Raw genomic sequence first — 16102 nt, forward strand, 5'->3', positions numbered from 1 at the left:
TATAACTTTGTTTTGAATGACAGACAAATTTATGAATCATATCTTGGTATAGAAGGAGTATGCTCCAAATGGATTTGGACAGTGAGACAGGTAATTTTATGATGGAGTCTAAATACAATTTTCTTTTTTTCATGCTTTGTTAGTAATTAAATTTGTGATCACACAATATGACATTTGCCTTGTGTGTGTTCAAAGTAGGTGATGATGTTTTAATTATTTCTGAACATAGATGACTGGTGGATAGTTGATAGTCATTATCCTCCGCTAAAGAAGTTTAAACCTTGTTTCTATGTGATTATCAATGTAAACTATTTAATTCCCACATTAACTGTGAAGTGCCAAAAGCATGAAGCAATCAGCTAAGCTTTGACACTATGATAACACTGAGGGCAATATTTCTTTAGTGGATAATGTTTCTAAGAATAAATGTGACCAAATGTTTGTAGTCAAAGTTTAGAAAAAAAATAAATGCATTACCCGAAGTCTCAAAAAGCAGACACAATTTAGTTTTGTCTATTTGGAACAAGAAGAAGAAGGTTCGGTGAATTATTTTAGAAGTGTATCTTAATTGTACTTAGGTTAAATGTATCTCATGACATAGACGTTTTGGTAAGAAAAATTCTGTGAAACTAAAAAATACTCCCTGCATGCAAAAATAGATTTATAGTTCCTGGATCGAGCACATGCTTAGGGAAAGGATAAGTTTCTAGCCAACACTTCCTAGGAATGCTTTTATCATATAACTTTAGTGAGTTATAAGCACTTCAGCAAGCATAAAAATAGAAATAACTACAATTTTCAAGCATTTATAATCATGCATCACTTAATAACAGGGATTTGTGAGAAACGAGTCCTTAGGAGATTTCATCATTGTGCGAACATCAGAGAATACACCTGCACAAGCCTAGATGGTACAGCCTATTGTTCCCAGGTTTACACTTGTATAGCACGTTACTGTAGTGAATACCATAAGCAATTATAACACATGGTAAGTATTCATGTATCTAAACATAAAAAAGGTATAGTGAAAATATGGTATAAAATATTTAAAACAATATACCTGCATAGGGAACTTATCATGAATGGAGCTTGCAGGACTGGAAGTTGTTCCGGGTGAGTCGTGTGAAGGCCTAGGACCTTACTGTACACTATTGTAGACTTTATAAATGCTGTAGATTTAGGCTACACTAAATTTATAAAAAATATTTTTCTTTCTTCAATAATAAATTAACCTTAGCTTACTGTAACTTTTTACTTTATAAACTTTTAAATTTTTCTTAACTTTTCAATTCTTTTGTAGTAACAGCTAAAAACAAAAACACGTTGTACAACTGCACAAAAATATTTTCTTTCTTTATATTATTACTCTATAAGCTTTTTTCTATTTTTAAAGTTTTTTATATTTAAATTTTTTTTTTTGTTAAAAACTAAGAAACCACCCAGAGCTAGCAATAAATTCAACATCATAGTCAGCTTCTTTCAACAAACTTTTCCTTTGGCCATGATCATCATGCTTAAAGAGATACATTTCTGTGTCTGGTTTTCAATCTGAGTCATTAGAAGTTTCCCCATGTCTGATGTAGGCCCTTCTTAAATTTTTCTTAGTCTTATTGCCTTCAGTGAAGCAGATCCTTCTTTAGCTTCTATCATTTCGTTCTTGTCCTTCAAGATTGTAGCTATGATGGAATGCGACATGTCTAACTGGTGAGCAATGACCATTACCAACTTACTACCTTTGTAGTCTATATTCACTTTTAATTTCATTTCTATGTCAATCACTCACTGTGACCTCTTACTGGCAACATTGGCAGTAGATTCTGTATGCTTAGAGGCTATGATGAACAAAAGGACACTAGATTAAATCAAGCACAAAATAAAATGATGCAATCAAGAGACTAAACATGAGCTGTATGAGGTTGCTATTAGGGTAACATGGCTTACTCTTTTACAGAAGCAAACCTTTTTCTTTATAAGTAGAAAGAGTATACTCTAAAATAATGATAAAAGTATAGTATAGTAAACACATAAACCAGTAACATAGTAATTTATTACCATTATTAAGTATAATGTACTATACATAATTGTACGTGCTTTACATAACTGGCAGCACAGTAGGCTTGTTTGCACCAGCATCACCACAAACACATGATAATGCAATGGCTATGACGTCATTAAGCAATAGGAATTTTTCAGGTCCATTATAATCTTATACGACAACCTTCATAAATACAGTCCATTGTTGAAATGTCACTGAGCACATAACTGAGGCACTATTTATAGATAGTGTTTACACAAACCCCTTTTGGTTACTATGAACTCATTGGTTATGTTTCATCATCCCATTTTAGAGATAAGAAAATTGAGACTAAAAGAAGGTGCTTGGATGACAACAAGCAGACACTCTAAAGCAGTGGTCCCCAGCCTTTTTGACACTTTTTGACACAGTGCTCCTATGAGAATCTAAGGCCTGTTGATCTGAGGTGGAGCTGAGGTGGTGAAGCTAGCGCTGGGGAGTGGCTACAAATACAGATGAAGCTTTGCTGGCTCACCCGCTGCTCACCTGCTATGCGGCAGTTCTTAACTGTCCAGGAACTGGGACTGGCCCGGGGGTTGGGGACCCCTGCTCTAGAGCATTGTATTCAGACATTTTTGCATGAAAGACATTGTACTTATAGATAACACTTAACAAATCTGTATTTAACTGAATCTCGTCACTTGGAGAGGAAGGAACTAAAGTTTAATAAGTCAACTGTATCATGTGCTCATTGCTTTTACATGCAGTATTTAATTTAATTCTTTCTTTATTACTGTGAAGTAGGCCAATTATCCTTACTTTATAAATGATGAAACAGATTCATAAATGTTATATTAGTTGCCAAGGACAAAGAAAAATTAAAAAAAATTTTTTCTTGCCTTGTATTATATTCAGGCTGTCTCTATAAATAACCAAGTCAAATTAGAACTAAGGTCAATTAAAATTTTTGGCTTTTTGAATTATAACATGGTTCATGATGTTCTTGGAAAAGATTTCAGAAGACTACTCTTTGAGTTTTTAAAATATACATTTTTGGAAAATTATGCACTTATTGCTTTACATACTTATATATATATTTAAATTTAAAAGTAGAATATATATAATCCTTTGATAAATAATAAATCCATTTGATAAGTGAATTATGGGTCATAAAAGTAGGGAAAAGTTTTACTTATGTGTTTTAGAATTAGAATGAAATAAAAGTTAATTTTAGTAACATATTTAGCCAATATTATGCTGTTGATCATTTAAAATTTTAAATTCACCATTGCTAAAGATGATGGCGCCAGTGAAAATGAAGATATACAGAGAATTAAAATCTTGCTGTAAACTTTAGTGAGAAGTACTTTTCATTTTTGTGTCTCTTGTGAGTCCTTAAATGACCAAATACTTAGTTAGAATACTTAAGTGTGGAATTACATAAAATAAAAAGGTTAACAAGAAGCAAATAAAATATATGATTATGAGAGTACAGAATCCATTGAAAAATAGGGCAATAGGCTTATATTAGGATCACAAGTCCTATAGTTAAATCAGGATTGATTTTAAGATTGTGTCATTAAAAGGAAAATAAATACCTAGAGACCTGAAGTATTAGACAATTTTTGTCTCTAGTATTATTATTTTTAAACATGTTATATCATAGAACACACACTTACTTTTCTCATACCCCGATTGGATGTTATGGGTAGCATCTATCAGAAGTGCCACTGTAATTGTTCAATAAATGTTTCTCAAATTGAACAGATGTTTGGTTGCCTGATGTTGCATCCAAACTCCAAACCTAGCCAGGAATTTTATTTTTGAAGTCATCCCCCAGTTTCATTAGACAAATACGTAGAAAAGAAGTGAAATTATGATAAGTAGGAAGACATATGAGCTCTGTGAGAATCACCAGGGCTTGATATTTCTAACATTAGGAAAAAAAAAAAAAAAAACAGAACTACTTAACTTCATGTGCTTTAAGTCTCAGGATGATAAGAAAAATATGTTTTCAATCTTTGCCCAAATGTATTTAGTTCAATATGAGAATAGATATGTCTCATATTAATACTTAATTTCTGAATACTCATGAGCTCTATTAAAATTCTCTGGCAAAATCCTACCAATATTTCCTTCCAGTAGACTCTAACTCAGGTTTTGGCAGGCTCTGACTGATTAGCAGGTTTTTCCCTTCCCAATCACATTTCTGAGCACACCCAAATAGAGCTCTGGGAACTCACTGTTGAAAAAAATACTCTTTACGAGGAATATTAAAGACTTGTTTAGACTATGTAAAGGAGGTATAACTCAAGGTAATGGAGTGTAATAGAGAAATGGGAAATGTCTTGAAAACAAGATCGCTTAATGTAGAGTTATCCTCTATATTCATATCTATACATGAAAGTATGGAATTGAGCTAATTTTTCATCTAGTTCGAGTCTACTATTAAATTAAAGAAGTCTACTATTAAAATAAAATAAATATATACATATTGCATATGTACACAACCATAACATGAATGGTCACATAAGCCACATCATAACTTTCAGATGTAAGTGGTGTTCTCTTTCACTCATCACCATTTACCATTCCATCTTCACTTGGAGAATGGCTGATAAGCAAGCAGAACTATAGCAGATGACCTTAAGCTATAAACTTTGAAGAGCTCTCCTGAGGCTCAGGAGTTCTGCTTGAAGCAGATAAGTACACACAGAGACACTCATTCAATAATTCTTGGGTAGATGGATGGGCCTAGATAGATATCTTCTAAAGAGACACAGGCCTGTAATATTTCCAATGGTTAAATAGCTCCTGATATTCTAATGATATTACACATTTATATTTCCACTGTCACAAAGACACCCCAAAATAAATATGCCTAGATACCTTGGATAGGTCTCCACACAGAACTGAACATAAATGATAAAGACTTTATAAAGTTTTGAGTCTTAATAAATGCTTAATCAAGACTTTTAATAACAAAAATGCTTTCCCCCTCATAAAAGTTATTAAGCACATCTATTATCTCATTTTCTCTGTAGGAAAATCTTCCCTCTCTCCCCTCTACAAGCAACAATTAATACTAGTTTTAAAATGAGAACCCTCTTGAAACTCTGTCACTCCAAACTAATTTTAACACTGGCTGACTTCAGTCCTATATAATTAAGTGTCTAACACCATAACAGCAAATATTTGTCTATAATAGTATCATAAATTATATCTAAGGCTAAATAAACCAAGAAAGAAAGAAGGAACTAGGAGGTTTTTTAAGAAAGATATTGTAAATTAACAAATTCAATCTTATGAATACATGCTCTGGAGTTAAAAATATGAGAAAATTGTCATTGCAAATTTCATGAGATGCTTCTAAGAATAAAGCTCCTTTGCTGCTTTTACACAGCAATCAGTGCAACATAGGAAGTTATATTGAATGTTTTATTGCTCTGTATTAAATAAAATATTATCCCAAAGTGAGAAAGAAATTCTTACCACCTTCTTTAGTGCAAAGGTTGACGAGGTTGTGTACTGTGTCCATTAGCTCCAGCTGCTGCTTCTGAAGGACACTGTTGTTGGTGGTGGCTCTGTTCAACTGTTTTTCTAGTTCCTGAATTATGTATGTTTGACGAGTAACCAAGCCTTGAAGATTCTCTTTCTCTTCCTTTAAGGCATCCAACTCCTCCTTGTGCTTTCCCTCCATTTCTAAGATTTTATGTTCTAATAAACTACAAGGAAATAAAGATAAGATTTAGTTTTTAGGATGCTATACAAAAAAACCCAAAAACATGATTTAACTATTTCCTGAGCTTATTTAAATTAGAAATTTTCATTAGACATTTCACCAAAGAAATATTTTATAAGTAAGAAACTAAGAAAAAATATACATATACACAAATAAAAATATGGATATAGAGTTAAATATATAACATAGCAAATGAAGAAATATTAAGCCAGTTGTTGTCAGAGTAATATTTGTTTCCTAAGTATAATTTATATTCTGAGGTGTACCTTATATCCAGGGTAGCTGACTGGGACCCAAACAATTACAATCCGGGGAAGTTATAGTATAAATTTCATTAAGAAAATGGGTTCAATAAGAAATAGAATAGTTCAGGAAAAAAAGTTTGAACAAAATATAGAAATTATTTTTTATTTACTTTGTTCATTTGGGATTCTCAGAATATTAATAGTGATTAAATTTCACAGTAGGTCTGTGGATTCAAGGAATAATGTATCAATGCAGAAAGCACAGGACCAGAAAATAAGCTATGTGAAATTAGAATTAGGTTTCTCAGGATTTTTGATGCCTGTTCTGGTATCATAACCAATAGTCTACTTTATCTCTAAGCTAAAAGAGATAAAGCTTTAGAATGAGGCCTAAGGGCACCACAAATTCCTAAACCACTGCATAAATGGTTCCAAAAAGGAAGACCACAGGCTGGTGTTGTGGTCTTATAAAAGTACTTGGGTTGCTTTGCTCAGGATGATACAGTCTTCAGCTGAGAACCTTCCTTCTCTCAGAACTCTTCAAAGGATACTCCCCTTGCATATTACACATTAATGACAATAGTTAATGCAGAGGCACTCTTGGATTCTAGCAACTGACTGGAAATAAAAAGCATTTACATTTTATGGAGTGTATAATGTATTAGTATTCCTCAGAGGAAAGCCTTATTCAGTTTTCTCAGTTCCATTTTCAGAAGGTTCAACCAGTCCTTAGTTTACAAGGTGTTATTCAAATGTAACATACCATACTGGGCACTTAATTTACCTTGGAGAAATGTAGCACTGAATCATTTCTATAAGTTTTCATAAAATAAGACACTAGGGAGTTTTAAAGTGTAATATTTAAATCATAAAACAGAGCACATTTGAAGAGCCAGATTTTCCAATTCCATGTACTGGGAGATGAGCTGAAATATCTGATTGTCTTTTACATGGATTAAGAAGTATGGAAAAAACTGCTCAGGGGCATTCCAGGTCTTTGCCATCAAATCTGTCCTTTACGAGGATGTGGCCCAGAATATAGCAGGCAAGTTGTCTGTTGAACCAAGCCTGAAAAACACTGGGATGCTTTTGTGTACAAGACCCTATTAATTTACAATATCTTTGTAACATGCCCAGATTCACATATGAAAATTTCACATTAAGACTTGTTAGGGGCACCTGTATGGCTCTGAAAGATAGGAAAAGCCATGCTTCTATTTTGAGTTGCTTTTATCCTACAGGCCACCAACAGCGAAGGAGCCCTGCCCTGGCTAATCCCCAGCAAATTCGATTAGGACAGATCTTGGGTATAGTTATTCCAGGATAATGTGATGGTCAATGATATTTTTAAAATTTTTTTCGGAAATAAAAAACTTAGGCCAAGAAGTCATTGTAAGATGAAAGACAAGTATCTCTAAGGAATAAGTACGATTCATAGTCTTAGTATTTTCTTCTGTGCTAATAACTTGCTGTTAGAGAACCTGGCAGTTAAAAAAACAAACAAAACACAAAACAAAAAAACCTTCTCTATTGGTTAAAAAGTTCATCCCACCCACTGGTTAAGTGATTATTGCACCTCTGTGGATGTCAGAGGTTATCTTTGTGCCCATTAATTTTTGGCCTTCAGATCTGAGAATTAACCACAACCAGTACTTAGAGCATTCTGTTTACTTTTTATTATTTTTGTTTCTGCTAGGATAATGATCAGATGCAAGACACCCATAAATATAGAGCCAGTTAACTCATGAGAAAATTGTCTTTTAAATTTATAAGAGTTTTAGGGTACTACCAAGAAACTTAGAATTAACTATTAAAATGACAATAACGTAAAGATAAAAATTTGGATGTTACACTCATATAATACTAGATAAAAATTCCGAATTATCATTTTGTTCCTGAAATAAAATGATCATTGGGCTTACAGTTTTCATAATCAGTAGATAACATTCTGGTTTGGAAAATATCATGCTATACTTACAACTTATATTTATTACTTGCTAAGTGCCAACAGTGCTCTCGGCACTACGTAAAATATAAAATGACATTACTCCTACTCTAAGGATTTATATTTAGAGAGAAAACTTCAAATAAAACAATCACAACTATGAGAAACATGTTTCAGACATAATACTTAAAAAAAATTTTTTGCATCAATGTTTTCCATTTTTTACTTTTGATGCATTTTTTATTCAAGAGTACATATATATTTAAAGATGGTCACTATCTGAAATGTCAATAAAGGAGTTTTGTTTTGTTTTGTTTTTCAGGATAATTTTAAAAGAGCTTAGAATGGAAGGTTGATCAAAGAAGTCCTAGTGCCAAAGAAAACAATTCTGGACACTGCTGGTGGAAGAAAAGGCCTGCATTTCCTAAAGAAAATGATATATACATTTACCATCTTGGAAAGGACTATAATTTTCATAATCCATCATATAAACTTTAATGCACCATGGCTACCAGGTATCAAAAGATGTCAGTAGAGCCTGTCATCTTGAAACAGATATTCATATAAAGAAGGGACAGTTCACAAAAGTGAACTGCTCTGCCCCACAGACATCTCACAGGATTTGGAATGAGATATATACATAAAAAATAATGTGCATGAATACTGCAAGCAAACTGGAAACCATTTGTTTCCCAAATGACAGGTTTTACCAGTTAATTATCTCTTCCAGTCATTTTCTCATCTCATTTCTTCACTTGGAATTCATTTAATAACTTCTATACTCCAGTAATCCTCTACTAACTTTATTAGGTATATCCTTTGTAACTAATAATTTTTCAGATTTCTTCAGGCAAGACTGATCTCTTCTTGACCCTTTTATTTTCTGTGACACTGCTCATCCCTCCCTCCCATCTTCTTTTAATACTTTACTCTCAAAAAACTATTCTCTTTTCTTTGATACTTCTGATCCATTGGTTACTATCTACTTGGGAAGTCAGCCCTTCCTCTTACTGTTTTCAAACTGGTTTGAATCCAAAACTTTCTTGCCAGAAAAGTTCACATGCTAGCTCTACTTATTAATCACATTGTTGTAATATACCATTATAGTCGTGTAGCATTTTATCTCTTTTCTCCTTTGATTCTTAAAGCAATATGGTGATATAGACTGAGTAGATATTACAAACCTAGTTTGTAGGTAAGAATCTAAATATCTTGTCCGAGATTGTGCACATACTGTGTCTCCTGACTCATCAGACTAGAAATCTGCCCACGACATCCCTGTGCTGTGAAAACTAGCATTAGAGTCTCCTCTCTTTGATTTAGTAGAATATAATTACTACCTATTTCCATCCATTTACTTTTAGCAGGAATCAGAGATCACTTTAACATCTCCTTAGTATTTGCTGTTCTTCATCTGTTTATTTTGGGGGTTTGTATTTCACAGTATTTCAACCTATCCATCTTTTATATGTATAAAAGACAAATTTCTATTTAATCTTAACTGATATTTTCTTAAGCACCATTCTGCCTTAACCACTCTGTCATTATATTTAATTTTCTCACTCAATATATTGATCGTATCCCATTATCTTGAAGCCTTTTATTGATTGGTTCTCTTATATTTTCTCTATTAAAGTCAATTGGGAGAGGTCACCTTGGATAGGCACAAACACCTATACAAATAAAGGTTGATATGAAGAACAATATTATAGCTCCAGTGTCCTAAAATTAGATAGGCAAATTAGTCCTACTGTCCCTGATGATGAACTTCAGAAACAAGGTTTAGGTTTAAATGCATAATCCAAAACCTGGATGCTGATTACAAACCCCAGGACACCACCACTCTCTAAAGTGCATTCAGTATTTTTGTTAGTTAAGAGTTCCATTGTCAAGTTTTTGAGAAGCCTAGGTTAAATAAACAGTTTTTATTATGACACAATGTTTAAAATTAGTGTTCCATAGAACAACAATTTATGAAACTGTGCACGTAAATCTTAATATACAGATTGAGTTAGAAATCCAAAGACTGAGTTTCTCACAGGATGTACAGTACTTCCTGTTTCCCATCTTTCTGGAAACACTTTGAGAAGAGACATACATAGAACTTCGGCATTTAACTGCTAGTGTGAGGCAGAGGTGTGCTTTAATAAAGAATAAAATAAACAGAACAATCTAGGCCTTGAACCTCAGTAAAAGGTTCTAAATTGAGTATATAGAAAGCCTTCTTACAAGTTTTGGTTAACGTTTCCCCCTTCATTTCCATAGTCTGCCTCCTCCGAGATATCTTATTGGAAATATTTCAAATCATTGAACACATCTTGAAACTTTCACAGAAAAAGCTCTCTCTTTCAAATTGTTTCCCACAATTGAGTTCTTAACATAGCAGCCAATGAATGCACAGAGGTGACAGTTGCCTAAGCTCTATCTGTGTAAATATAGCTCTTAAACAAGGAGGAGGATGTTGAAACTGTAGAAATCTTATCATTTTTGTCTGTCTGAACTTACAGATGTTTCCATTTTTACTTTTATTTTTAATATATAAGGTGTCAACTTGTGTTGAAAATATGAATTTTAAAGAGTTATATATATATATATATTTACATTCAAATAAGGGTATAGTAAGTTCAGTATAAATTTATACTTTAGGTTTATAATTGTACAGAGTAAATTTTCTCTCAAAACTTGAACTTAATTTTTATAGTTCAAATGAGAACAGAAGTATAGATTATTATAAGTAAACACTGGCAAATTAATGTTTTAAAGTTTGGGATAAATAAGAAAAAACTAAATATGTTGTAGAAGCCAGAAACCAAGGAGAAAAAAAAGATACACTTCATGACATAAAAATGTAATATTTTGATAAAAAATAGATTGAACAATAAATGACAGATTAGGGAACATATTTGCAACATATATAAAAAAAACTTTCACTAAAGAGCTTATGTGAGTTAATAAAGCAAAGATAAACAATCTAATAGAAAATGAGAAATAAACATGAATAGATTAGTTACGGAAGAAGAAACACAAATGGTCAATAAACATGAAAAGATGTACAAGCTAACTTCTCAGGTAAACAAGATTAATAAAATGGTCAGCAAGGTTGTGTGAAATTAGAAAGCCCATGCACAAATGGGGAGAATGTAAAATTTGGAGATAATTAGTCAATATCTATACAAATGTTTAATAATCATATAAAAATTAGAATAAATTATAAATGATAGCATCTACAACAAGTGAGGTATATATGTATATAGTTAAATGTGTAATATATCAATGACAAATTGTTACAAAGTAAAAATAAACCCAGCATTTAAAAAATAGTTACAATATATACACACTCACATATATCATGTTAATATGTACTTCTCTGTGTGTGTAATTTTATATGAGTATGTCTGTGAAAACAAACACATAAATGTGCACACTATATACACATGTGTATCTTAGTATATTCATAGAAAAACTCTGAAAGAATAAGGACCAAACTGCTAATCTGTTGATGATTCTCTGCAGAGGGTGGTGTTGGTGGAGGTTATGGAATCAGAGACTTTGACTTTCAATTGCCACACTCCTATATAATCTAATGTTTAGATCAAGTTTATGTTATTTTTTATTAATCAGAGAAATGTGGTAAATAGTCATGAGCCTAGAATGGTCTGGGAAGATGTTGTCTAGAGATTTAAAAATTGGGCTGGATTAGTGTAACTCAAAATGTGGACTAATAACTTGGGTGCCATGCAATGAGCTTTTAGGGATTCAGAAGAGCAGTTGAAACACCATCTCTATTTTATTTATATTTGTTAAAAACAATTAATATATTTATGGTATTTAATATAAATTGCGATTTGTATTTTCCATTAAAATATTGTTCAGTCATGTGTGTTACTGTGTGTGTATTTGTACAGAGAAAATGACATTTTTTTAGGATAGAGTTACTGGGACATTTACTAGTTCACCATTCATTCAACATTCAAAAAGCATTTAATACTACATATACTATGTATAGAGAATTGTGCCTGGGAGCATGAAGATAAAGATAAACAAAACACAGTCTCTATCCAGCCTAACAGTAGAGAGATAAATGCACACACATACACACATATTACAATGTAATGGAATGAGTGAAATAATGGGGGAACAAGGTACAGTATTGTTGAATAAATTGTAATGCATAAGTCTATTTGGCAGAGTCAAGAGAAGAGTTCTTAGAGGGGGTAACATCTGCACTGAGTTTTGAAGGGTGAGCAGAAATTTGTGAGTTAAGTAAAAAATGACAAGGTATTCCAGACAAGTCAAACATCAACTATGTCTGAAATTACAACAAGTCTTCAATGTGATACTAACAGTTAGCATAATTAAACACTATGTGTGTCAGGTACTATTAGTACTTTATATGCATGAACTCTTTCTCACATCGATGTCATGCACTACTATGTTCATTATCCCAGTGTTACAAATTAAGAAACTGAAGTACAGAGAGTTTGAGTAACATGCTCAGAGTCATACAAATAATATGTGTGACAGAGTCAATTAAAACAGGATCAAGGAAAAGTGAAACTTAGGCTGTCTGGTCTCAGAACTCAAGCTCTTAGCTATCAGACCATAGTTAATAAAATTTAAGAAGAAGTGTAGAAATAAGGCTATAAATTTATAATGATCATGGACTGTGTTCTATGCTAAAGAACTTAAGCTTTCTTCAGTCACTTACAGAGAATCATTAGGGGATTGGGAAGATGCTGTCTAGAGATTTAAAAGTAGGACTGAACACTGTGTGGGAGTACCTAAACAAAAGGGGAAAGTAATCTGACTTATATTTTATGAAGACGTCTATGGCAGAGCTCAGGATGATAAGTTTGAGAGGCATTAAGGTTTAAGGCACAGAGATCACTGCAAAGGCTGAGACAGAATTAATGGGAGTTTGACCTAAGGCATAGTTAGTGGAAATAGAAAGAAAAGGATACATTGGAAGGATATTTAGGAGATGGAATCGACAGCATCAACAGTCATTAGTGAGTTGTGGGAAATCAGGGAAAGGAAAAAATTAAGACTGCCCTGGGATTTTCATTTTGATTTAGAATTCTGTTCCACTCTAATATCCTAAGGTTAACAAAATTTAAATTTAAAAAGTTGTATGCATTAAATTCATTTTTTAAAAGCATGAGAGAAAAAATATTATATTCAATCAGTGTCTATAGGTGTAGGTGTTCCATTACAATACATAGAATAGAGTAGTATAAATTCAAACACCTTCCCTTGATCTCTTCTATATTCAACTAACCTAATTCAACCTAATTTAATGCTAGAAGTTAGCAAGATTTTACTTTAATATTTTGAAAAGAACTTATCGAATGCAAGATAGCTTTAATTAACAAGACTGTGATTTAACTTTTCATTTCTTTAGTCATATTAAGTATTAAAAATCAATACTTTATTATGCCATTATAGTACTTTGTTTATAATATATAATTTAGTATCTTGGTTATATACACTTCCATCACTTAAAATTAATTAACATGATAACTTCTCATAAACTGTAGCTAGAAGATAGATGAGGCTTGTCAAAGAAGTTTAGTGAATTCCCAAGGTAAATAAATAGTTTATATTTTCTACTCTAATATTAGGAGAAATAAATAATGATCTCTTTTGGAATAGGCAAAAAAAAAAACCTGGCCTATTCTCTTTCTCAAATTTATATTTGTTTCTATTAAGAGTATAATTTGACAACCATATCAATTAATCTTGAGTCTGTATCATGTTGGAAAAATATTTTTACAATAATTAAGACAGAATCATCATGCATTTGAACCCTAATTTTGCTGTACACTAGCTATTTGGTCAAGTGACTTGACCTCTGTGAACTTCAGTTTCTTTATGTATAAAATGTAAATAATAATAGGTACTTTGCAGAATAAGTTGGAGGATTAACAGTAAGTAGTGTATGTAAGGGACCTGGCACAGATGTTCACCTAATATTAAATATCTAGACAGCAGATATCTAAATAATCATCACATGTGTAGTTTTCATTTCGCTCTGGATGGTCTCATAGAAGATTTCCCTAATCTTCACTCTGCAGATTTAACACAAATGTCAGTGAAATCCAAGTGCTCCATCTTTGTATACATAAAATGTTGATTCTCTTCCCATATATTATAGTAAAGTAGAAGAATGACTTCTGGAATATTTTTTCACTTGGTTGTACTCTCACATTAAAAAAGTTGGGGTTAAGACGAAAATGAGACTGGTGTCTTAAGACTTTCAGTTAACCAAACCTTTAGACCAAAAAATCCATTAACATATTTGGTTCAGCTGAAGGAATTCGCATTATGACATCTTTCCCTGTTCACCTCTCTTTTCTATTGTTTTGAGAAGACGTGGCAGGAAATATAGTGGAGGAATCTAAAAGAAGTTGACAAGTACATGTCACACTTTGTGGTCATATCAATCCCCTATGCGAAAGGTAAATATTAGTGCTTCTCATTTCATAGTTTCCTGGTTGTGCAATTTCAATTATATGGGCCAGTTCCTAATCCCTTATTTCCAAGTGCTCTTTCCTTGAAATAAGAAACAAAACCAAGTTTTGAGATTAGGACAGCATCCAACAAATGAAAAAAAAAATCCTAGAGAAAACAAACTGGAAGCTTGTTGGAGTCACCTCCCACTGGATTGTTAGGAAAACAAGTGGTAGAGCAAACATCGTTAATCCTGTTTCTGCTTTGTGCCTTTTGCCATTTAGGGTATAAAGAAGTGAATCTAATGAGGCCAACAATCCACTTTCAACCTTACAAGTGATGTATTTAATTTGTCAGAATCTAAACCAGCAGGACCTCTCAGTGTGATTGTGTGGTATAATCCTGTTCATAAAATATTCCTCTTTGTTCTGCCAAAGAAGTGGTGGACCTTCCTAAGGGCAAGCTCACCGAATTGTCAGCGGAAGCCCCATCATTCTCAAAGCTGGTAAGTCACACACTCAGACACAATCATTGACATTCCTTGGGGAGGAAGCAAAGCTTAATTTAGATAATCCCCTTTGCAAAGTGTATTAGCTGATCCAAACCAGACCTGGCTGACTAAAACCATGTTGTTCCTACATTTCAGAATGCATCCATGTAGAAATAGCTTTTTTTTCTTTTTTTCATTTGGAGGATTAAGATTCATTTAAGGAATCAGTAGAGATGATCGATAAGTTATGTTAAAATATATAAAACAGCTTCACGTTTGCCTTTGATTTTCTATCCATTTAAATTGGGGTGGGGAGGGTCCTCATTTTTTTGTTGCTCTAGAAAGTGCTTGGCAGAGTTCCTCTAATTCTATTTCACATATGAAAATAAACAATAACAATAAACAAGATAGGAGAAATATGCTGTATATCGCAAAGGGGTACTTTTGGTTTGTATAGAGAGGTTCATGAAAGAATACACCCGGTTTAAGGATACATATCCCTCCATTTCATATATTAGATCCTTCAACAGTAAGACACAGATAACTATAGACATATGACAATGTCAAGACATACAATAACTGACAGAAAAATACCCCCAGGAACCACATGTAAAGTAATGCCATGATCGAGAGTCAAAAGAGAAAGGAGTGAAGAGTAGGAGTAAAAGATACATGTTTTTGTTGGCGCAAGAAGAGAAAAGAATTTCAAATTAAAACATAAATCTCCAAATTTATTGTGAAATACCTATATTACTGGAAAGTGGAATTGTTATAATCTTGAAAAAATACTATTTGTAATAAATGGTGTGATTCACATATTTAAGAAAATCTGAATTTTCCTTAGATATTAGAATCCAACAAGGGAAAAAAAAAAACTCATCAGCAGAAGACATCTATGTGCTTGGGATCAGGAATCAGAGTCCTCTGAGGTGCTGCGGTGATGGAGAAGCCTCTTCTGTCTGAGCTGCAGAAAAGCTCGTTTGAGAACTTGAACCTGAGCTTAGCTTTACTGATAGAACAGAGAGAACAACTTTTAAGCAGTTTCTGTTAAAAAAGAATATTCCAGAGTGAGAATTCCATAGGAGAAAATGATACTAGGTGCCATATCAAGAACATGATGGAAAGACAAAAAAAATCCAAAGTGATCTAGAATAAGACTAGAAGGGAGAAGGAGAAACAAAAGAGAAGAGGAAGGAGGAGGAGGAGAAGGAGGAGG

The 16102-nt window shown here is 32.8% G+C and overlaps 1 protein-coding gene across 3 annotated transcripts in view; it reads right to left on the reverse strand.

The window, feature by feature from the left end:
- ANGPT1 (angiopoietin 1) overlaps window positions 1-16102 on the reverse strand; it is a 226682-nt gene that overhangs the window by 68184 nt on the left and 142396 nt on the right. For 2 of the 3 annotated variants that reach the window (XM_016147437.2, XM_036232970.1), the window contains exon 4: window positions 5507-5739. In XM_016147437.2, coding sequence (XP_016002923.1) covers window positions 5507-5739 — 233 coding nt within the window. The remainder of the gene's footprint in view (window positions 1-5506; window positions 5740-16102) is intronic. The other variant, XM_016147438.2, reaches the window with a different exon arrangement.

Source organism: Rousettus aegyptiacus, unplaced genomic scaffold (genome assembly GCF_014176215.1).
Source record: "Rousettus aegyptiacus isolate mRouAeg1 unplaced genomic scaffold, mRouAeg1.p scaffold_m13_p_15, whole genome shotgun sequence".
NCBI lineage: Eukaryota > Metazoa > Chordata > Mammalia > Chiroptera > Pteropodidae > Rousettus > Rousettus aegyptiacus.